The sequence below is a fragment of the Oculina patagonica genome, chromosome 7 (assembly GCF_052425735.1).
Source record: "Oculina patagonica isolate OP01 chromosome 7, crgOcupat, whole genome shotgun sequence".
Taxonomy (NCBI): Eukaryota; Metazoa; Cnidaria; class Anthozoa; order Scleractinia; family Oculinidae; genus Oculina; species Oculina patagonica.
The window spans coordinates 19,166,196-19,191,291 of NC_135764.1; the positions used below are offsets into that span (position 1 = coordinate 19,166,196).

At 38.2% G+C, this 25,096-nt stretch overlaps 1 protein-coding gene and 1 pseudogene across 3 annotated transcripts; both read right to left on the bottom strand.

Annotated features, from left to right (window-relative positions):
* Positions 1-3,659: 3,659 nt before the first annotated feature.
* On the bottom strand, positions 3,660-17,253 carry LOC144661097 (uncharacterized; annotated as a pseudogene). Its single transcript, XR_013572202.1, has 16 exons — positions 17,139-17,253; positions 16,591-16,666; positions 12,389-12,574; positions 11,746-11,859; positions 11,453-11,638; positions 11,078-11,191; positions 10,683-10,850; positions 10,336-10,449; positions 9,080-9,193; positions 8,609-8,725; positions 7,701-7,814; positions 6,971-7,086; positions 6,273-6,389; positions 5,543-5,718; positions 4,605-4,744; positions 3,660-3,923 (listed from the first exon to the last, which is right to left on the bottom strand). The product of XR_013572202.1 is annotated as an uncharacterized LOC144661097 (transcript).
* Positions 17,254-20,612: 3,359 nt separating this feature from the next.
* On the bottom strand, positions 20,613-23,171 carry LOC144661354 (putative skeletal organic matrix protein 8). Of its 2 annotated transcripts, XM_078522080.1 has the most exons (3): positions 23,036-23,171; positions 22,302-22,357; positions 20,613-21,695 (listed from the first exon to the last, which is right to left on the bottom strand). In XM_078522080.1, exons 2-3 carry the CDS (start codon positions 22,305-22,307, stop codon positions 20,883-20,885), a joined length of 819 nt encoding a protein of 272 aa, XP_078378206.1. In that variant the 5' UTR covers positions 22,308-22,357; positions 23,036-23,171; the 3' UTR covers positions 20,613-20,882. The 2 variants fall into 2 exon arrangements, with proteins under 2 accessions (XP_078378206.1, XP_078378204.1); XM_078522078.1 differs by lacking the exon at positions 23,036-23,171 and having other exon boundaries at positions 22,290-22,453.
* Positions 23,172-25,096: the final 1,925 nt, after the last annotated feature.

A 25,096-nucleotide genomic window follows, 5' to 3' on the forward strand; every position in this document is an offset into this window, starting at 1 on the left:
AGGCCTTAAATACGGGAAGAAATCAAATATAAATTCAAGTGTAATTCCACAAGAAATCACCGCGTTGAACACAAAGCGAATTGCACCCGGGCAGTTAGAAAGAGAGAGATTATATTTGAGACATTTAAACATAAACGTAAAATTTTAAAAGGAAGGGCTCTCCTGCAGGAAGACGATGCAAGTTTAACTACAAGCCCGAAACTTGGGGAGAGTAGGGGATCAAATTTATCGGTGAACTGACTAGCAGCTAATGTTTATAGCAAAATTTCTTCCATGTTCATTCTCAGAATTAGTTTGTAACAGTAGTTATTTACATCAATGGAACAATTATTTCATTTGTGGTGACACAAATGTCGAATTTCTACGTAACATAAATGCATTCTTGTTATTGTTGGTTTGCATTATCCACGGCTTGTATTTTAAATCTAAATACAAACTTTCTCTTTTTTTTTTGCCGCAAGCAGTAAGTCAAGTGAATTAAGAAGTGAGTTTAACATACCAAACGTGCGAACCCACAGTAAAAAATGAGAATATTGACAGAATTGCACCCTGATCGAAACTCTCAATAGGAGGAAGAAAGCTACGGGTACAAAGCATAGCATAACAGCACCGACTACAAAGAGATTGTCTAATTGGCGTGGGTCGTGGGTCGTGGGTCGTGGGTCGTGGGTCGTGGGTCGTGGGTCGTGGGTCGTGGGTCGTGGGTTGTACGTCGTGGGGCGTGGGTCGTACGTCGTGGGGCGTGGGTCATGACGCATCAATTCATTATTTGCTGTCCATGTCATCCACAGCGATTTCCCCCGTGATCGTGATCCAGACCAGCACCGATGTGTGTGCCGCCGGAAGAATCACCACGACGAGAGTGGGGAGACTACGGTTCGAGACTAGACCAGACAGAGGAAGGACTGAAGGTAGTACTCTTGCTGAGGATGGTAGGGACGATGTGTGGAAGTGGAAAGTGCGAATATTTCACTGGGTTGAAACGGAAAAGACAGGAGAGACAAGTGGTGTTCGTACGTGTTGGAGTGGAGTTTGGATGTCCCTTACTTCTTACGAACAATAGTGATTGCAGCCCAAGCAATGAAGGAAGGTATTCGACGCTCCTCACCGAGTCAACGATCAGGAGTCATTTCGGGGTATGATGAGTAGGAGGGCGACGGACGGATCACGCAAAGGAGAGGCAAGCACAGGGTAGAATGAATGCGTGTTTGGCGTTGAAGCGTTTTGGGTAGACTCTTGGTGACTTGTGGAGGAGTGAACAGAGGATAGTGAGGAACATACTCCGTTCTCAGTAGAGTGAATGTGACAGTCGAAATGCGAGTAAGCCACACGCCATTCAAACAGTTAAGCCCCAATAGAGAAGAAGGGAGATGTTGATGGTTCCGGGAGCAAAGTGCTAGGATTGGACTTGACGTGAAATAAGAGTTGAGAGAAGTGAAGGATGATGGTGGGGAAGGAGGGGGGGAGGAGGGGGGGAGAGGAAGGGAAGAGGGAAGAGGGGACACTGGGAGTGTTCGAGGAAGAGAGAGGCGGAGATGGCGGAAAGAGAGAGGGGGTGGTTGTGACTTGGGAGTGGGAGTGATTGGAGTGAACAAGAGAGGGAGGGTGGGAGTAATGATATGATAGGAGGACGCAGTGAGAGTGGAGAAGGGCGATGCGAGAAAGGAAGAAGGGAGTGAAAAAGGTGAGAGGGACCAGACCCAGAGGACCCAGACCAGACCCGACCCACGACCCACGACCCACGACCCACGACCCACGACCCACGACCCACGACCCACGACCCACGACCCACCCACCCACGCCATTTAGTTTGACCCGACTACAAACATAGTTTTCTTGAGCGCTTTGTTTTCTTTTGCAAACCTTTCCACTTCTTCTTGTGGTAGCTGTTGAGTTTTGATCATTTTTCGGTGGCGAAGCGTTTCACAATACAATATGGCGTAAGCAGACGAAATAAAAATAACACACGAAATCAAAACAAGAGCCTGTAGCGATCGCCGTAACTGGCTTAAAAATATTGTTTCGTATAAAGTATCCAGTCCCAAAAGTGCATTGAATGAAATACTGACCATCCAAAGTCCGATCACTGCTACCTGAATGTTTCGTTTTGTGACAATATAAGGGTAATGTGTAGTAAATTTGATCGCTATAAGTCTCTCACAAGTAACCAAAAAATGAAAATCAACAGTTATATCATTGTTTTTCACACCAAGTATTCGCATGGGTAAAATCGTTGCGAAAACATTTGCTCACTTCATCTTCTATTTAAGTAGTCAGAATAAAAAAATGGTCAAGAATAAATTTCAATTGATTTTGATCGTTTTCCAAACATGGCTAACTTTAGACCCTTTACTTACCTAAATCTTACGTCGAACAGACAGACAGAATTTATCAAATTATTATAAAATATGAAAAGTAAGTAACAGGTTCGCCACTATATATTAGCAATACCAGTAATGTTCTTTTTTTAAATCAATAGAAATGTAATTTGGTGAAACTCAATTAGCGGATTGATCACACGCGAAAATAAAACTTTGAAACAAAATGATCTCCTTATAACTAAATTAACTGAATGTAGATAATTGAATAAACAGTTTTAATGTCTACCTAGCCGGACTTCTCGAGGCGGTCTCCAACGATTTTCTGTCGTCTTCTTTTTCCTATTTAATCGGGCACAAGGCCGATTCGTGTTTTACCCATTTGGCGTCGTGGTCGATAGTCTCCTGTCGGCCAAAAACGACGGGGATAGCCTGGGCCAATCGGTTTCATTTCAGTTTTGACAGTAAATCGTTGTAGGCACACTAGGTCGACTTTTGGGCTAATCTGCAATCAGGTTCTCTTCTTTGCTTCGGCCGGAGGACAGAGAAAAAAGCTTAAGGGGAAAATTACTAATATTCACCATTGTGAAACTGTAGTTGCCTTGACATGTACAAGTTGAAGCTATTTTTGTAAATAAAAGAGGTAACGTCATTCATGTCACGTGCTTTATCACACGTGTGTCCTTTTGCACCCGTGTCATATCGCACACTTAAGCGTGTCAAATAACACAGTGCTCTTAGTTAAAAACTTAAGCGTGCGAAACAATGGGTGGATTTATTTGTAACATACGCGAATAGGCGTCGCATTTGCATTTGTATTTGGAATTATTATTTTTTTTTTAGCTCGAAAACAATAAAAAATTCGAACGGAATCAATTTGCATAACAGCAGATGTTTGTGATAGACAACTAATACAGACAAGAAAGATCCTTCCACACGACCGTTCATTTCGAAAATCGACTGCATATAAAAACACGATCAGTTTTTTGTTGCAAACTTAATGGCAGTACAGGCTAATACACTTAAACTTGATAAAAGTTTCCTTTGCAGAGTTTACCACTGATTAAGACCAAAACTTTTCCCGCCAGTAGAAGGGGTGTAAACAATAGAAGGTAGCTAGAACATGGAGATATGCGTTCTGCACGAAAATGTTTTAATCTTGTGTAAATTAGAGATGATATCTCTCGACATAACCCCATTTAGTGAACCACGTCCGTTTTAGTGCACTGAAAATTTAATGAATTAAATCTCTGTCTAGAGCCGGAGAAAGATTGGCATTTCCATAAAAACGCTATGTGAAAAAAAGCTGAGTTGAGCTTGAATACCAAAATAACACACTAAGACAGTACTTATCTTTATTTATTGATAACCAAGAATTACGTATACACGAAATGAACTACACCTAGTACTTTATTTCAGCACTCTCCAACTCTCCCATTACATTGAAACAATGCACAGATTACCATCATTCCAAATAAGTAAGCAAATGTAAGACCTTGAGTTAATGACTAAAGAGCTTTCACGAATACACTTAGAGCTGTCCTGTTATGTTTTTAGTCAGTCGCTTTGCTGTATGAGCCTTCTCCAGTCAGTCTTTAAAGACTTCTGCAAAAAAAAACCACCAAGTCAGTATTAGAGAGGTCTTATATACGCCGATTTATTTGTTTGATTATTTAATTCTTGATGTACTGATTGCTTAATGTTACTTTTGCTGGAGTAATGATTGGTTGTGTAATTACTATACATGTAGTGTTATGACCTGTTATCGATTTGGTTCGGAAATCGAACTCACACAAAAAATTGCTGTCCGATTTCGTTCGATGACCGAACGAAATCGAATTTAATCGTTCGATAGATTCCGATTTCGTTCGATTGAGTTCGATAAAAAATTTGTTCGATTTCGTTCGGTGTGTAAGCGCAGAAGGACGTCTTTAAAACATTGTGCCCTAAAATCTTAAGCCTTCCTCGTGCTGCTCTGTACCGAAGAGTCATGTTCATCCTCTATTTAAAAATCGCTTCAAAATTCATCCTCACCTTCGACATTGTGATAGCCCGAGATTCTACAAAGACAACTAAAACTAACCCCATTACGATACAGAACAGTTTATAGATTACTATTTTATGTACATGTTTGGATGGCCGTTATACGATAAGAAATAAGGTAGGTTAAGGTTTAGTTTAGTATTAAAATATTTAAAAAAAAACAAAAAACAAAAAACAAACTGAAAACAGAAAGTTGTAGGGTGACAATAATAACTCTGAACCATTTTTTGTATGAATGGTTACCTGGTGTAAACAAAGTTCGAGTTGCCTTGTTTATTCCCAACGCCATGACCCTGATCGTCCTTCTTACAATTTGATGATGCACCATACTTCTTGAAATCAACCAACTTTCCATCGCTGGAAGTAACACATCTGTTCCTGCCCTGAAGCGCAAAAATATTTCAAATATTCTAACAAACTAATGATAGAAAATACGTTAGGAACAGAAATGGGCCCCTTGATATGTAAAACACAAACAAACAGACATGTTGTATGGAGTTTAAAACACAGGGTGAAGCCTAGTATTTCAAGATGGGATGATGCACGCTTCTATCTAGACTGGAAAAAGTTGAAAATTTACATGCACATGTAAATCACAATTTACAACATTTAAATCTTGACTTTCATTCTTTGTAAATTACAATTTATATGTTGGAGTTTTGTAAAATAAATTCCATGAAATTTACAGTTTTCAACATATCACGTAAATTCATTGAAAACAGTAATTTACATGTTTTTTTATCACAACGTTAATTTTAAGAACATGTAAACAAAACATGCAAAATATATTGGTCACTTTTACGGTATCCGGCTTTGTACAAAAAAAAACTGAATTTCTTTACTAAACCTTTAAAAAATGTAAATTGACAAAGGAAGCCTGTTGGAAACATGTAAAAACATGTAAATAAAAAACACACATGTAAATTGTTATACTAACATGTAAAAGGAAACGGTTGTCAGTTATTACGAAAATCGTCACTCTTTTTTTTCAAATTGTTACGAAATCAGTTACTAAACTCGAGCTTTAATTGCTTTACTTTTGCTGTAACCATATGTGTAAGACACTTTAAAGAGGGAGTTGTAAACTATGAAAAAGATCTTCAGAATGTTTGACCAATTTCGAAGCTAATTAAAGGAATACAGAATGACGAAAAAACAGTAACAGTTTTATTCATCCTTACTCGGACGGCAAAAATCGTGTAGCCATTTATCTCTGCTTTAGCTCTACACTTGTTAAAAATCTTCTCGATATCTGGGTTTTGAGCGTCAATGCCAAACACGTTGGAATATTTGTCTGGAAGAACCTTCATACTGGCACTTCTTTTCTCCGTGTAACATCCCTCAGCTTTCCAATTCACTAAAGAAAGGACAAAAACAAATGGGAAATTTATTGGCTATAAATCTTTGTCATGGAGTTATGAGTCGACAACAAAGAAGATATAGAAAAAGGGCATCTTAATAATAGATAATTGTATCACTTACTGCTACTGTTGTTTTCTTGTTTTCTAATTTCTTTCTTTTCCTTTTTCTTCTCTCTATCTTAAATTACTATTTATATATATATTTAATTACAGTGTACTTAATTATTTATTACTTGTCGTATTTTATTTTCAGTGTCTTTTGTCTTCCATCATGTACAGCCTACAGTCATTGCAATTTATTTTTTTCAGCCCGTTTATTTTATTTCTAATCTAAGTATTTTTTTTTTATCTCTGGCAAAATAGAATGCTTGTTGTTGTTGTTGTTGTTAATTCACACTACAGAAAGCTTGTACGTATACGATTTGGAAATAAGTTACTCTTGGTATTTATATTCTAAGCTTGAAGTCGGGGTTCTGAGACTCGAGCAATACAGCTCAGTCGCTAAATTGGTGCAGGAACATTAAAAACAGTTTTAATGTATGTGCCTCACCATTCTGGCATCTTTCTCCTGTGTAAGCTTCAGTACAGTGGCACGTGTAGCTTCCAGGAGGAGAATTAACACAAGTAGCGCCATTTAGACAGGGACTGTCCTTGCATTTATCACTGCCTGGGTAAATAAACAAACAAACTCTTTCTTTTCTTACTCCATTACATAGAGAATACGTCTATCACTCTTTACGTCTCTTGAAAAACACGCGATTAAACTATATATATAAAGAACATCGTAGAAACATCGGATTGCTACTTGTAATTTCACTCCCTTTCACATGTATAGATATCGATCACATGCATATGTTATTGACCGACCGACCGACCGACCGACCGACCGGTTAAAAGACCCATTCTGCGCTATTTTGCGGAATATATTGTTCAATAGTAGTACTTCCGAAATAGAATTGTCCATAAAATATTTCCGCTATATAATTTGTTCAAAAAACTCTTTTCGACGGTTACCAGCCAATTTGAAAGAAAACTTCACTACACTACAAGCTCGAGATCTACAATCAAATCTCGACAATTTTCGGTCGCAAGGAAAGTAAATGTCCAAATTAGGTTTTCTTTATGGAAAGCTTTTAATTATCACAATAATAACATAACAATTTAATTTAATTGAACCATAAAGCTTTGACCACAGCATAGCTTATTTACCACCTTATATTACTTTATCAAAACCTAATATTCACTTACTTGTTGCACAGTTGGTTCCTTGGAATCCTGCAGGACATACACAGACGTACCCCCTCCAAACTCGTTATTACACGTAGCGCCATTCTCACATGGGTTAGTCGCACACTCATTGATGTCTAAGGCAAAAAATCATTCAATTCAGTAAGAGCTTTCCGTTGTGTTTTTGTTTAGCTAGTTAGAGGGGACTTTCCCCTCAGCTACTACAGATTTGACACGTTAATAAAGTTGTTATTATTATTATAGTTCTGTTTTGCTTTTGGTTTTTTTCTCCAAAACGAGAAACAAGTTGTTTCTCGTTTTTCAATTCGATGCTGTGTTGCATCTTTTATGTTTGCATATCTTTATTACAAAAATGTCCAAATATTAAGAGTGGTCTATGTTTTCCAACACGCTTTTGTTGTCTGAAGTCAGTCACTTCCTTTCTGGAACTTTCATTTTCATTCCCCGGTTGTAAACACAAAGTCATTTTAATTGCTTTTTATAACTGAGGGTATCGCCTTTTTTGAGGTACTTATCACATGGTAAAGCGGTCTTTTTATAAACGCTTCTTATAATTTTGTCATCAGTAAATGGATTACAATTCTGCTTATTAAAAACTTTAGCAGCGTGACTGAGATTATTGAGCTGTTCTTGTTTTTTTTTTTCAGAAAATTGTATCGAACAGAGTTTTATATATTCATGTCAGTTCTGTGTAAAATCAGCCGCATTGGGGTTTTTCCCGTGTGCATACCTTGTTCACAGTTTTGTCCTGTGTAACCACCCATACAACTGCACGAATATCCTCCTGGTTGATTCTCACATGTTGCTCCATTTTTACAAGGGCTCGCTTCACATTCGTTAATATCTAGAAACAATGATCTGAAATTACAATTACAATAAACTACAAGTCTTAGCCAAGTAGCACTTGAGGATTAAATCGAACTTTTCTCTTGCACTGCCGCTTTAAAAGTTTTTTTTATATATTATATATATATAACATAAGTAGAAGAGCCGTGCATGCACAATTATTCAATAGTGCAAGCTGATAGCGTGAGAAAATCGCTTCGCCAGAAATTTTCCACCGGCAATGTTATAAAACATTTGTTTCATGCTTTTGGTTGTGCATTATTCAGTTATGGTGCAACTGGGAAGTTAAGAGAGAGCACTAAAAAAAGTTAGAGCTGCTCTCGGTTATCGCCTCAAGCAACTCTTACGCTTCGTTCCCTGCGTGCACCATAACTTGATAGCGTACGCTAAAGCATGAACCCATTTTTTTAATGTTCAGTGCTAAGCATGGAACAACGATTGGAATGATGCAAACAAATGCAAACAAATTTTGTTTAATACTGCGCAGTACGACACAAAGGCTGCTTTCGACTGGTAAATCCAAAAAGCGGATATTTGATGCAAAGAAATTCTTGATTTGTTACTTTTGCGTTTTTCTTAGAAAATTATAAAAAGAATATGCAAAACTGCATCTGATCAAAAATTTACCTTTTATAAAATCATTTGGGTTTTCATGCAATTAACAACATTTTACATTTTGATGGTTATACAATGCTCCCGGCCCTTAAAGTTTTTTAATTGAGAACAATTAGCACGGCGTCTAACATTACAATTGCAACTTAAGTTTATTAATGTTGACAACACTTATCCTACCCTCCTGACAGTGATCTCCTTTGTATCCCTCAGCACAGTTACACGTGTAGCTTCCAGGAGGAGAATTAACACAAGTACCGCCATTCTCACATAGGTTCTCCGTGCATACATCAATTCCTGGAAAAATAAGCTAAGGATCAGTCTGTTTACAGAATTTTCAAAATTTAAGCAAGGAACAGTCATGAGATTATTTACTAAGCGCACAAATTTATTCATCTTTCTACTTAAGAAGAAGCTCGAAAACACGATCTATGTTTTCTTTCGTGTAAGTAAACATTATAACGATTCTTTGGTTACTTTTATTGAAAGAATATTTATCAAGTTATTTTCCCTTTCTACTTTGAAAAGTTATGTGTCTCATTTTACACGGATATGCGAGAGGTTAGCTACGGTAGGTTATTTTGCGTCATATCTCGCCAAACATCTTTAAAAGTTTTGGTTTGTATATGTATGTGTATTTCTCTGTTATACCTTGTTCACAGTTTTGTCCAGTGTAACCGCTCTTACAGCTGCACGAATATTCTCCTGGTTGATTCACGCAATTCCCGGCATTTTTACATGGGCTTGTTTGACATTCATCAATATCTGGAAGAAATAATGCATAATTATGCAGTCGCAGATGTTGAACAGCTAAATATTTTTTCCATACAAATATTCTTATTTTTAGAATCTTCAAACCGACACAACAAATTACATTTAGACATCAACGGGGTCAAAATAAGCAGTCTTGCTTTTTTTCTATCGCGCTTTTCTCATTTCTGGAATTCATTGCGCACCACGACCATTTTTAGACAAGAAAGGGCGTAAAAACGTAAAATCCGTGCTTCTTTTTTAAGCAATGGAAAGCTCTACCTTTTTATGCAGTGAAAACGCTCTTCCCTCAAAAAAGACAATTTTACATTTTTAAAAGTAAATTTAAAAGGTTTTTTTTCATAAGTTAAACTTTTGGTTTTTATCGTGCTTTTAAAATAAGGTTCAATTGGTTAACGGTTTGCATACTATTAACTTTTAATATGATGATTTATACTACTTTTAGGGAACGTTCTCGATAAAGACATTTCCATGTAGGGCTTTCCACAAGTTGCTCGAGTTTTCCAAAAAAGTTGCCCGTAATTTCTCAAAAAGTTGCTTAAAAGCTGCTCCAAAAATCCAAAAAAGTTGCTTCTGATGACAAAAGTTGCCGAAAATTGCTCCAAAAATCCAAAACGCTGCTCTAATCAAGAGAATTTCTCTAAATATATTTAATTTCCCTTTAAGGGTAAGATTTCTAACATTTTTATGCAATTTTCCAGAAAAGAAGTATCTAAATAACATATTAAGGGGAAAAATTGTTAAATAACAAGGATTTCTTTAACTGAGAAAAATCGTGAAGATATCAATGACGTCATGTTTGCTGACGAGTTTTGTTATGTTTTAATGCAAAATGAGCCGAAAGTTGAAATGTCTTCAGATGTTACTCGAAAGTCTTCGGCAAACTTCGTAAATCTTCGGAAACGTTCGTATTGCCTTTGAGCAACACTCGGATGATCTTCGGAGATCTCGGTCTGGAAATTGCTCAAAATGCAACAAGTTGCTCGAGAGGAAAAAAGTTGCTCGAAGAGGAAAAAGTTGCTCGAATCATGAAAAGTTGCCAAAAAGTTGCCGAGCAACTTGTGGAAAGCCTTATTTCCATGTATGGCATTTGCTCTCTCTTTTATCATAATTAACATATTGACTGTCTGTCGCACCTTCATCACAATCTTTTCCTTTCCATCCCGCAGGACATGATTGACAGCTATAATCATCCGCAGTCATCTTACAACTGGCTCCATTCTTACACGGCGACGACGCACACAAGTCAACTAAAAAAATGAAAGAGAAACTTGGTATGACTGGTGTTTTTAGCATAACATTTCTTTCCAAAATTTCACATTATATTTTTTCTATTTTGGTGACGAACCATTAACTAAACTAAATCTAACCCACTAGCCCAGTTTATGTTTACTCTAGGCAAATTATCCATCTGACAGATCTACTTTTATAATTTTCCTCGAGTGAAGCTTATTTTTCCTTGTCTAAATTATACTGAGCTTACCGCAGTTAGCCCACTCTCCACGGTATACAGCATCAAATGAACACCACGGTGTGTTGCCATTAGCGACGGTTGTACAGGAGTGGTAAGACACTCCTTTATACTCAAATGGAAAAACACAACAGCGATCTAAGGCATCTTCTGTCTTTTTTCCAATTGAACATGGAGGTTCTATAAAAAAGTTTTCAGTTAATTGTGCATTTTTGTTGTTGTAAGGTATACGAGAAACTATTGCTGCCCTGTGTTATATAATCTACACAATACGAAGCTCAAGTCTTGTTCACTTCATCATCATAATCATCATCATCTTCATCCGTCCTTTTAACGCCCACGGGACGCATAAGGCCTGTTCACTTAGTGAGATAAAAACGGCTGCCATTAGTACGAAGTTTACTTACTTGTCTCGCAGTTTTCTCCTTCAAACCCATCAGGACACTGACACGAGTATGTGTCATCTTCAGTTACTGTACAGGTCGCTCCATTCTTGCATGGCTGGCTGGCACACGAATCCACTGTGACATTGAAAAAAAAAAACCCTTACGACGGAAAGGTTAATTATTTCTGTCGAATTAACGTCATTTTGTTACAAACATAGCCTGCGATCAGGCGTTCTTTTTTTTTTACAAACATAGCTTTTTCGATGTTTTGTTTTGATTTGTTATTTGTTGTTCCAACTTGTAAATGAATCATGTTTCTCTTGTTAATGTCGTTTTTCTTCCATAAATGCAGACAATGCTAGAAACTAAGTTTTTTTGCAACTAATTTTTACTTACCACAATAAGCCCATCGACCTTTGAAGACAGTATCGAACGAACACCACGGTTTGTTACCATGAGCGAACGTGGTGCAGGAGTTGTAATACACATGGTTATACAAAGGTCCTCCATAAGTAAAAGGAAAAACGCAACAGCGGCCTTGTGGGTCATCGGTCTTTTTACCAGGTGGACAACTACTGGTTCCTGTCGAAGGTAAGAGTTGCTAAGTAAATTAATCCACATTACACTGTTATCACTCTCTCACGTTGCTTCACGAAAAATACTGCCAGTTGATTGCGGAGCCCACTTACGTCTCTCGCAGTTTTCTCCTTTAAACCCATCAGGACACTGGCAGGAGTATGTGTCATCTCCAGTTACTGTACAGTTTCCTCCATTCTTGCATGGTTGTTTGGTACATGAATTCACTGTAACGTTTCAAAAATAGACCGTTTCTAGTAGAGCTATAACTTCTGTTAAATTTGCAATATCAGAGTCAATGGTACCTTATTCAGACCAATTTAAGCTGTTTAGTTAAGCCAGGGTTAAAAATTAAATTTGTGATAAAAAGCTAAAATACTTTTGTTATATAGTTAAAAAAAAGACAACTGTTAGTTTTATTAATGTCGGTATATGACTCGAAAACTACTGTTAGCAAAATAGTTTTTGAACAAATTTAAGTTTTTACGTTTATGATATATAAAGATAATACTTAAAAATATAAAAAAGAGACAAAGGAAATGTATTTTTCATAACTTTTTGTTCCTTGCCCAGTTTAACCAGCGCTTAAGAATAATTTATTTGCCAAAAGACTTTGCTAGTTTTAATTTTTTAAACAAATACGAGCTGGGTTTTAATTTTTTATTTCTTTAGAGTAAATTTCGTTTCATTCCAGTAAGTGCTTTCAACTACCGATTACTTAGCTTTTCCAACATTCGATCGTGCTTCTTTTCTTACCGCAATTAGCCCATTGACCTTTGAAGACAGTATCGAACGAACACCACGATGTGTTACCATGAGCGAACGTGGTGCAAGAGTTGTAATACACATCTTTATAAAAAGGTCCTCCATAAGTAAAAGGAAAAACGCAACAGCGGCCTTGTGGATCATCGGTCTGTTTTCCAGGTGGACAGTCGCTGCTCACTGTAAAAATTTAAATAGGTGGAAAGCTATTATGCCCATATACTTATAACAATGCGTCCCCGGTGTCACAAGTCATTTTGCGGTTGACCATCACAAGGCGTGTGCTACGTCAGTTAATGTATTTGATCCCCACTCCCCTGTTAAGTTTCCCCTGGCAAAAATCTCAATGCAGACGGGCCTTAGGATCAGCAAATCCAAGACGAAGGTGATGAGGGTTAACACCAAGAATGCAGACAGGATAGAATTGGATGAGGATGAAATCGACGAGGTGGAGGACTTTTGCGTACCTTGGAAGTAACATCAGCAAGGACGGTGGATCTGATCAGGACATACGAGTGAGGATCGGAAAGGCAAGAACTGCATTCACCATCCTAACACCTGTTTGGAGATCAAAAGTGATTTCCAGAAAGACCAAACTACGGATATTTCATACCAACGTGAAGTCAGTCCTACTTTACGGCTCTGAAACGTGGATAGTAACAAAAGCAAACTCCACCAAACTGCAGACCTTTATCAACAAATGCCTGAGGTCCATCATGGGCATCTACTGGCCAGAGGTCATAACGAACGAACAGCTATGGACAACAACTGAGCAGGAAAGGATCAACATCCAGATAAGAAGGCGAAAGTGGGGTTGGATTAGGCACACCCTCAGGAAAACAAACTGCAATGTCACCAAGCAGGCAATGAGATGGAACCCACAGGGGAAGAGGAGCCGAGGCCGTCCCAGAAACCGCTGGAGGAGGACGGTAGATGACGAGGCGGGCTTGCTACACCTGGTGGCAGTTTGACAGAATAGCCCAAAACAGACAACGATGGCGAGCAATGGTTTTCGTGGACCTATGCTCCACTAGGAGCGAAAGGGTCTAAGTCCCCTGTGAAGTGTTTTCATAACTATCACTCGTGTTATTAGTGCATACCATTATCTTAAGTATCTATGTTCGTAACCCCTTAAAAAAATAATTATGGAAACCTTCAATCTAGTTGTAAATGAATTCCAAACGGCATACTTCGACCTCGAAAGCCGGATAATATTTGCGTTATCAGGAAAACATAAAATCATTTATATAATATTTGTGAAACATTTATTTATCGTTTTTCCTAATTTCTATGAAGATTTTTAGATATTTTCTGACCTTTCTAGAGGCCATTTTTAATATCATTAATATAGCGTAAAATAATATGTTTTATTTAACAATTATTCTATGAGCCCGCGTTGGATACGAGGTGGTAAATAGCCAACGAGGCGCGAAGCGCCGAGTTGGCTATAACGACTCGTATCCAACAAGGGCGACTGGAATAATTGTTTTATTAAATTATTTTTTAAGTTTAAATCGACTGGACATTTCATTTTAATGTAAACGAAGTGATACTTTGAGGCGCGGGAAAATTTGTGGCGCGGTGTTCACTTCTTGAGTTGAATGAAACACACGAGGAAAGCGAGCCAGAGAGTTTTCTTCCCAAGATTTCCCTCGGACAATCTCCTCTAAAGTCGTCTATATATCCTGGAAATTGTGGCAACAGTTAAGATTTATGGATTGAACCGAAGCAAAAGCTTTTCTGGAAACTACACGTCTTGTGCAAGTCGAACGAAGCAAGTGTTTACATTGTACTTGTAATTTACGGCTCCACGGCTGTCATCAAGACTGCTATATTATTTGAAGCGAAATTGAGCTCAAAGTGGAACAGGTTTATTGAAGTATAAAAGGGCAAGACCAAGATTAAAAGGTACCGAACTTTACAGAAGTGCTGAGTCTAATTTTATGACGTACAATGATTGAAACTGTGTCAGTTTGCCGTTCTTTCGTAAATTATTTGCTGCTTTTCTACTTTATTCACTCGCTCTTGTTGTGCGTTTACAAGAATAATTAATTAAACTTTTCGCTTCATTCCTTTTTTTTGCGTATTTATTTTTATTATAGCTTTTCTGTGGTTTTTTAGGCACCGCTGATTATTTCTTGTTCATAAAGCTCGCCAAAAATGCTGTTTTGAACCATTTTTGCGATAGACTACGAGCAGTCCCTATTTTTTCGCAGAGTCCGTCGAGCTTGAAGCGAAATTTTTTTTCGAAGAGTTCGTCGAGCTTATAGCGAAAAAATTACGCGCGGGGGGAGGAGGCGGGGCAAGGCGAGAAGCGAAAAAAAAAATAGGGACTACCCGCAAAGCCACAGCGTTTGACCTTTCACGGCCGAGTGATTTTTGGCTTCGATTTCAAATCTAATTTGCCGTGTCCAATAATATTTCCGCATTTTGACGTACTGTCAATTGACACCGCTGCACTTGGTTGGGTTTGTCACGTACGCATCAAACTCAAAGCTTTTTTGATGAATCGTCTGCAAAGTTTTATCTCTGGCGATTTATACAGTTCCAGCAATGTTTATTTTTTAACACTGATTCACCTCTATGGGCTACTTAATGTAAAGGCAGCTTGATGTAAGTGTTTAAAGCGCTTCTGTTTGTTTAAATTTGTTTATTCCCGGCTTGTAATTACGAAGCTCGCGCAAAACAGCCGTTGTCTTGTTTACGAGCCTTGAATTTCTGTGGAATAAAGCTACTTTTGGTTGAATTCTCCTCTCTTATTTTCGCTCCGTACTTTGGCGGCTTGCTGCTCATACACTGAATTAAAAATGTTCTTCGGAGATGCAATTTTATAGCGACAAAGTACGATTCAAGAAGCGATTTCGAGAGCTCAAAAGCTCCCGCTCCCATCGCTTCGCAATATGACATGCAAGTGTTAACAACGTATTGACATCTTGCTGTCAACTTTCCAAGCGTTAGCCAATCATATTTTTGCGTTGTGAGAGCAACGCATAATTCAAACACTGTGGCTTAGCGGGTAGTCCCTATTTTTTTCGCTTCTCGCCTTGCCCCGCCTCCTCCCCCCCACGCGTAATTTTTTTCGCTATAAGCTCGACGAACTCTTCGAAAAAAAATTCGCTTCAAGCTCGACGGACTCTGCGAAAAAATAGGGACTGCTCGTAGTCTATTTTTCCGATGGAACTATCGCTTTCCGCAGAAAAATTTGACGCTGAGCGGCACTTTCCGCACTCATTTCCCATATAAGGTCAAACATAGGTATACGAGCTGATAACCGGGATTCAGTGAACCAATCAGAAAGCTAGAAATGCAATATCCGAGGTTGAGAATTTAATAATATGTAACATTTGCTAAGCAATTTTTCCACATTTGTGCAACATTTGATCAACATGTGATCGATTTAATTTGCATTTGCTCCATATACTTTCACATTTCATTGCATTTTATTAATATTGTGTCGACACTCTTTTGATATTCATGCGACATTTTTTTCAAAACTTGTACAACATTCGTTCAACATTTTTTAGCCAAAAATGTGTTTAATATTTCTTTACCCTTCGTACAGCAATTGCTCAATTTCTTTCACATTTAATGTACACATTTCTTGAACATTTTTCTACCACTCGTTTAACACTTCTTGCAAGCAATTTATTGCATTCAAAATCTGCATAAAATTTTACCGATCACTTTGTTCAAAATTTGTGTTGAACGTCCTTCAGTGTTTGTTCAAATGTCAAATGGCTTTTAATTTTAACAAAACACCTGAATGTAATTTGACTTTCCGTGAGGAATGTTACCGCTTTTGCGCAGGATATAACTGAAGCGAAATAGAAATGTAATAGAAAGAAAGATGTAAATAAATTACAGAAGGCTTTCGACACACGTCTCTGAAATGAAAAAAAAAATTACATGCCCCGAGCAGGATTCGAACCCGCGACTCCCTGTTACTAGTCAGGCGTGATATCCACTACATCATCGGGTCACCACGCTGGATACGTGGCAACTTATAGGTGTGTATTGGATCGAACACGGTCAATCCACAGGGCATTTTTCTTTCGAGACATTTTTGTGTAATAGAAACCAGACAACCAGATCAGTACTATTTTCTTGCGTTTCCCTTTTTGCCAACTACATTTAAAAACCATTTTCCCTCATTTAGCTTCATTTTAGTTGTTTTTACAGAAAGAATGTATTCTTACCACAAGCCCAATTCAAGCTCCAAACGAGCAGGGCGCAAATAAAATACAATGAGCTCATCTTTGCAGTCATCTGCAACTGAAAGAAACAGTACCCGTTCGTAAGCAGACCTTTTTTATGTCACCCTTTACTAGCAAGTTACAATGCTTATTCTGTATTATATGATTACTTGTGTTTTTTAATAATCTCTAACGATATTCTCAGCTTACAGCTGTTTTAACATTAATCTTTTGACCGTTTTTTCCTGACCCTCTAATTGAAAATATTATTAGTTACTGGTGAAGAAAACTTTCACATGAAGTAATCTAAAAGTGAAAGGTAAAGTTTTGTTTCCCATTTTGATGTTTTAAGAAGGATAGTGGGCTTCTCGGTGTGACCAAAACTCATATTTGTCAGGGAGGCAATTTATGTTCGCCGTATTAACTTGTAGCTGTAGCGAAAAATATTCCCGCCAAATTTCACAGACTTCTCAGTTTCAATTTCTAAACCTCACAAAAATAAATTTTAACTGGGTGAATTGAAAAGCACTGTAACCAGAAAAGTAACTCACCTTCAGGCTGGTCTCTCTTAAGCTCCTTCTTGTCCACAGGCCTTGTTGAATAAACTGCTTTTATTTGTTAAGACTAACTATAAATTTAAAGTATCACTTGATACGTGGGTCGTTTGAGTGATGAGCCTACAGAGCATAATATTTTTCAGCCAGCCAATGTGATCCTGAAATAATCCGGAAGTAGGGTAAGATAGGAACGTGCGTAGGATTAATGTTTATGTTATTTTGTGTTCTAAGGAATGATATCTTATCATAAGAGCATAATAATATAAGGTGTATCGGATATCTTAAGAGCATAAGAATTTTTCTGGTAAAACGATTAACAGCTTAGGAACGAGAAAAGGTGTAAACGAAACGTACCAGAACAAAAGAAAAATAAAAGAGCAAATTTAATTAAAAGCTCGGAGTCAAAAGTGCAATTATCTTTTGTAAACGCCATATATTTTTGCAAAACTAGTTGTAAGGATTAAGTGGTTCATAAAAACACACTTGTGACCTCTCACGCGAAAACGTTCCTTACGGAATCCGTGTGTTCGGCGAAACGCGCGGCAAGCGAACGGACGAGAAACGGCTCGATGAGCCGTTCTACACGGATACCGAGAACGGCTACACGGATGTAAATTTTTGTTACACGGATGAAGTTGAACGGCTACACGGATATAATTTTTTTTCGCACGGATGAGGTCGAACGGCTACACGGATGTAAATTTTTGTTACACGGATGAAGTTAAACGGCTACACGGATGTAATTTTTTTTTCGCACGGATGAAGTCGGGTTTTTTGAGCGGCTACACGGATGTAAATGTTCTTCACACGGATGAAGTCGAACGGCTGCACGGATGTAAATTTTCTTCACACGGATGAAGTCGAACGGCTACACGGATGTAAATTTTCTTCGGCACGTATGATGTCGAACGGCCGCGCGGATGAAAAAAGTTTAAACGGCTTCATTCATAACAAAATAGCAAAACTCCTCTTTCGAACGGCTCCGAATAATATTATCGCAAAACAGTCGTAATACAATAACACTGATTACATAAAATCGAATTGTTCTTCTAATCTGCATTCTGAATCAAAACTTTGAATTAAACTTAAACTGTATCGAATATCTCAGTCTTTTGAGAGGAATGGGAAATTTCTTTGTTTGTTTGTTTGTTTTTTGGCAGAAAAGAAACAACAGACGTCTGAATTGCGATCACTTGCTGTATAATTTATATGCAACCTTTCGGCAAATGCGTAACGCAATGACTAGATAAACATCTCGCTCGACGCAACACTGCCACACTTCCTCTTTGTCCATAGCTGTACAAGTTTCTTCGGAACTGGACTTGATTGTACTGGCGAACATCGAGGCTTTCTCGGCGGCTGCAGGTCCTGAAGTGATCGGGGAAAAAAGGAAACGAAATCCACCTTTTAGTTTCCTTTATCACTCACAATCTATGTGCAAAGAAATGTTTCTCAATTTCTATGGCATTAGCAAGTCCCCGTTTCAGAGGCTTCTGGAGCATTACCAACATCATGGCATATTTCCGCGGGTTCACGGCAACAGTAAAAGGCTGCCACACAATGCTCTACCACAGGCCGTCACCGAGGATGTGAATAATTTTTTAAGCAACTGCAAAATCATTTCAAAGTCAAAGCATTCAAGCAGATTTTTTTTCTCTAAGTTTTTCGCCTTTATGCTTCTACGCGCGTCACAAAATTTAGTGGAAGAAGGCCGCCATTGTTTAACTGTCCTGCGCTGCGAAATCATTTCAAAGTCAAAGCATCCAAGCAGATTTTTTTTTCTTAGTTTTTTGCTTTTATCGCTCTACGCGCGTCACAAAATTTAGTAAAAGAAGGCCGCCATTGTTTAACTGTCCCAGGCTGCGAAATCATTTCAAAGTCAAAGCATTCAAGCAAATTTTTTCTCTCAGTTTTTCGCTTTTATGCTTCTACGCGCGTCACAAAATTAAGTAAAAGAAGGCCGCCATTGTTTAACTGTCCCGTGCTGCGAAATTATTTCAAAGTCAAAGCATTCAAGCAGATTTTTTCTTTCAAAGTTTTTCGTTTTTATGCATCTACGCGCGTCACAAAATTTAGTAAAAGAAGGCCGCCATTGCTACATTGCTACACGGCTCGAACGGCTAGTAAATTTCTTCACACGGAACGGCTACACGGCTCGAACGGCTAGTCAATTTCTTCACACGGAACGGTCACACGGCTCGAACGGCTGACAATTTTTTTTACACGGAACGGCCACACGGCTCAAACGACCCTTAATTTATGTTACACGGATAGCTTACACGGCTCAAACGGCATCCCTTTCCGTGCACACGGCTACTGAACGGCAAACGCGCGGCTATCCGTGTCAAAACGGCAAGTCCTAAGGAACGTTTTCGCGTGAGAGGTCGCACCTTGTTATTTACTGATGACTTTAGTTATCATCACACGAGGGTAGATATTCATCGTAACTGATCTGATCAGTGAACCTTATGGACCATTTAGAAACTAACTGGAAGCGAAGAAACCGCCCATACTTGGCAATGCATAGACCGTGTGCAAATTCTTCTATTTGCCTTAAGAATGCATGGAGGTCATAAAATATGGTTTTCAGTATACTCCAGCCTGTGTGAGTGAGCTTTTATTTGAGCAATGAAGCCAAACTATGCATCTGTAAACCAATGCAGGCAGGTTGATATGTATAAACATCATGTAATGTGCGTTGGATAAGAGAAACAAGAAAAAGGTAGCCGATAGCCTATAAAGATGTTCGTTTCGGATAAGCGTTTTTAACGAATTCGTTACATGAATATCCCATATCAGAAAATTGTCAATGCACACCCTCCGGTATTTATACTTGGATGCTTTACTGTTTCATTGTATAATCTTTTAAGAACACTTCTAATTCAAGGCTTTCCGTCCGGCGGATAATTCTATTATTTTAGACTCGTCAGGGTGCGAAAACCATTAAACTGCATTGATGATTAAACTATATTTATAGGCGTACAAGGATTGTGTTGGTACAACTCTCTGCTAGGGAGGTGTCGTTAACTGATGCGTGGATTTCGGTGTCGTCAGCGAATACGATATTGGAACCTGACATGTAACCTGTCAAACGATGTCTCTTCGTTGTATTGCATCGAGAATAGAGTGGGTCCCAGAATTTATGTAGGACGTCGTAATTTGTTCTCAGAGGCTCTGAAAAGTCGAAATCGTCTTCATGCGAAGACTTTAACGACAGGAACCACACCGCATCATTTAAGGTTGAGGTGTTAGTTGGAAAGGTTAAAAGAACACGCACATGTACAAATAATCAAAATAAAACACACGAAAATGACGGTTCAGAAGCGTTTCCATCAGACAGCATTGCTAACTTTTATTGAAGCACTGTAAATTCATCAGGATTACCAAATACCTAATTACTTTATAACATACCTATAAAATATTTGTGATTAAAAATAAACAAAGCAAAATGTTAAAGGTTTCACACAAATAGAAATTAAACCAAAATGTCAATATATAAAGAAAAGTTAATAAGGCTTCAGACGAATGCCGTGTGAACTGTTAATCGATTAACGTAGTTGTAAAAGAATAAGTAGTTGCAGCCAAACAGAAAACTGTTAAAGGTTTTCGAAAATCTAAAGAAAAGGAGGCATAAATGCAAGGCAACAAATCTGGTTCACAAAGTATTTGAGCCATGAGCTATATCAATGAAAATGCTTGGTGTGTCTTCTCCTGGTAAATGTAACAGGCAAGCTACTCTTAAGATTTACGTCGGGTGAGAAATGAAAATAGCCGACATTCACAACATGACCTGATATCTTGCTCGAAATCTACCCATTTCTCTGTGTAAACATCCATCCCAAGGAGTCGACTAAGGGCGTCATCTCGCTCAAACTGTCCGGTGCGACGAAGAAACGTGAACCGTAAAACACGCTGTGCGCATTGCCCTATGGGACCATAACAGTGATGGTCAATGTCACCGCAAATCACCTCGTTGATAAATGGCGGGAAAACAGTGACTGGAAGCTTTGTGGTTGCAGCGCATTCGGTGCACAGGCGCGTCAGAATAGTGCCATCCACGGCAGAGCCTCGACTCCAGCATCCGCGTGAAATGGAACCTGGACCCAAAGAAACCATTCGCTTTTGACTCCGCTCGTTGCTGGTTGAAAGGCGTCTGATCTCATCCTGTAAGTGGTTTAAGCCATTTATGCTCATCTCGGCATCCAACTGGTTGTTAACAGACTTACCATGTTTGGCTGGCGGGAAAAGTGAGGATTTGTGTAGTACAGGTTGCTCATCTCCAGAAAGGTCGGAAAATTTGACTGCCTCTATTCTCCTTGTTGCCATATAACGCGGGTTGAAACTTCCAATGTTTTTGAGCTTGTGCAACAACTGGGCTTCGTTGAGACGCACACATAGTGGGCGAACTTGATGAAGGCTGTTATTATAAGAAGACTGAGAAAGGTTGTCCAAAATACTGCCGCACTCTTTCTCATTAATTGTGGGGCCCGAGGGTCTAGGCCATGTTGTAGTAGATCGGGGAAGTAAAATGAACAGAAGAAGGAAAAATGTCTGTAAAACAACAGAAAATAAAACAAATGTTTTCACACATAAAATGGAATTCACTTTTATTTGGAATATTGGAATCTAAAGATAGATAGATGGCAGGCGACAAATAAAGACACTTTTGTTATTACACGTGCTTTGTTTATTACTCTATTTTTGGACTGTACGTTTCGTATTTTTCTCAGTTTTCGTATTTGACTCATGGTGCAAAATTCTACCTGCGAGAATTGTTCTCTTTCCTGATTTTGCAAGATTTTCGAGAATTTTTAACCGTACGAAAATAACGGGAATTAAGGTACTTGCTTTATTTATGACCTGAATACTGACTTTTTATAGATGCTGATTAGTTATCTGCTGATAAAGCTTAGGCTCAAAGGGTATTTTTACCTAACGATTTTTTAGTTCATAGAATAGAGAACATTTTCAATGTGATAAGTTAGAACAAATGTTTAACGGGTTTACTTTACGATCTCATTGCTTTTATTCAAGATCCAGAATACCCCAAGCCCAAGTCAAACGTAACTATTAGTAAAGATTGCTTTTATTATTATTCAGTCACCACTCATGAGCCCTAATTCCAAATGCTGATTGAAATATTACCTTCAGTGTTACCTTCATCAGTTCCTGTTAGCTCCGGCCAGGGTTAATGATTTCCTCACTTTTTGCCTCTGCAAATAAAGCAAAACGTGTTTATTGAAGGTGCCATGGATGTTATATTGGATTTAGCGTAAACGTTTTCAATTTTTCATTCGTATTCCACGTTAATTTCCCCCAGCTCCCTCTTTCTTGCCCTTAAGCCGTATTGTATCATTTCATAAAAAGATATCTATTTTAACTGTTAAGAAAGCATTTTTTTAACCAACAACGTTTCGATGTCTTGATGACACCATTGTCAAGTTTAAATGTAAATATTTGTGTTATACGCAGTTAATCATAATAATACGAAAGAATCGACAGTGTTCAAGCGTTTTTCATTGTTTCAAGATAGTAGCTTGGCACAGATGAAAGCAGACTGTTGTTGCTGACATTTAATCATAAACTACGCTTTTCTAAGTTTATTACGGTAACTACACATGATATTTCCTAAATCAGCTAGAGCTTCGTGTCTAGCTATGTCAATGCGACTAATTAAAAACAAATTTTTGCGTAACAATATTCATCGTTGTTCCTTTTGGAGCAAGCAATAAAGCAAACTTGGTCCGTTGACCAACGGCTGTAGTCAAAACCTCAAGTATATTTATCCTTTTTTAAGGTCCTCCAGGCTGGCAATAAACATATTCATTTATTTTTTTTTAGAACAAAATATTCCCTTTTTTTACCGCTGCGTATACATAGAATTCGCTTACCTTTTAAAATGAAGACGTTGTATTAAAGTTTTGACATCGACCTCTGAAATCGTGCTCGAAACAAAACTGCAAGTTGAGGTTGCTGTAGATCCAAAATCCTCGTGTGTGGTGATAGTCAGTGATATTTTCTCTGCTAAAGGTTCGACAGCCAGTTTAATAAAAATTCTAATACGACAAAGAGTTAGCTGGTTGTTCAGGGCTAAGATACGCTGGCCACAAGTTGAGTGATGTTTAAGTGGCGATCTCATAAATATATTATCGATTAATACATAAGCGCTACAAGAAACTGCAAAGTTACCCAGATTTTTCATGTGAAATAAAAAGTTGATTCTGTACTCGATCAAGATCTATGTGTATAGTGATATTGACATTAATACATTTTTTTCACTGCGATTATTCAACGGTTAATAACACGACTGCCAACTGAAACCAGTTAGCTGGTTATTCAGGGCTACGATAAACTGGCGCTTCAGTCACGAATTCATAAATACTTCATCGATTCATGCATTATCCCTACAAGCCCCATGTTCCGTGAAATGAGAAGTCACTTCCGTGAAATAAGAAGTCTCTTCCGTGTTCGACCAAGATCCACAGCGCTCGTATCAATGACTATCTTTGTTCTTCCAACAAATCACTAGAGACTTCAAACTCGACAAAAAGAGTCACCTGGTTCTTCGGAACTAAGAAAGTCAGTGATTTTGTGCAATAGCGTCATAAATAAAATACACGCAAGCTTTACAGCGATTTTCAATATAGACCAACTTTGAAGTTCGACATTCAACCAACGATTGTGTTTTCCTCTTCCGTCATTCATTATTACTTCAAAACTGAAACCGACTAATGATCAAAACCGGACCTGAGCTAGGCTGGGGGAGAACCCTTGGTTACGCCTGATGTGTCTGTCATTTAATTGTGTGTCGGCCACGGGTCGGCCGATATTAAACAGTACTATAGTTGAACGTCTCTAATACAGACACCGAGGGGACAGGGCAAAGTGTCAGTATTAAAGAGGTGTCCTTATTATAGAGTTTACCACGATGATGTCACTTTTATGACTAATCAGATAGTTTTAAGTGTTCATTAGCTAAAAACAGGCCCTCGCTCGTCTTTTTACTGCACCTTAATTGATAAATATCCAGCGTTGAGACATTGTCTATTAGTAGAGTACTGTATTGTACACCTCCTACACATGAACTGTGTACGAATTACTGTTTTCAAACGAAATGATTTTTAACGCAATGCTGCACGTAAAAAAAGGAAAGTAAAGTACAATTCTGAAAACATCTAAGGTGAATAAAGCGTCGTTGTTTTTGTAACCACAAAATTGTAAAACAGACACAAACTATCATGACCTGATCACCGGAGTGTCCGTAATAAAGAGAATAAGTTTATACGAAGTTGCTTCCCGGGGCCTGCATTTAGTGTGCGTATTAGAGAAGGGTCCGTAGTATAAAGGGTTTTTTTAAAGAGACTATGTGAGAATTTTGTCGGGACGTCGGAAATTGTCCGTAATAGAGAGCCTTTTGGTAAAAGAAAGGTGTCTGCAAGGAGAGGTGTATTTAGAAATGGAAAATAAAGTACAACATTAACAAAAACTCTATTTATACCTTAGAAAATAGCAATTCTTAAAATCTCGATTATTGCATCGGATTTAATCGATATTTTTCACGGATTCGTGATCCTTCAACCGGATTACGTACTTTCCAAATAATTTATGATGTATTTTGGATATTGCCGGTTTTATGATTTTTTATTAGTTTCTTCGTAAAGTGTCGCGGAGGTGAAATATGTTCAAGCATCGGACATAAAATAACTTGTGGAATAGGTTTCTGTTTCGCGTCCGGTATTATTTTCTTCACAGTCCTCTAGAAAGATTCAGAATCGCCGCTGTTCTCTTTAAGTAGTGATCTACTATACTTATTCCGGAGTAGTCGATATGCGGCCAAATCGGTGTCTGATTTTGATCTACGATATTTCTTGAGACTGGCATCGCGAGCTCTCATCATCTGTTTGATTTCCAGGGTAAGCGGGCCATGGACAATTACGTTCTCTTACTTTTTT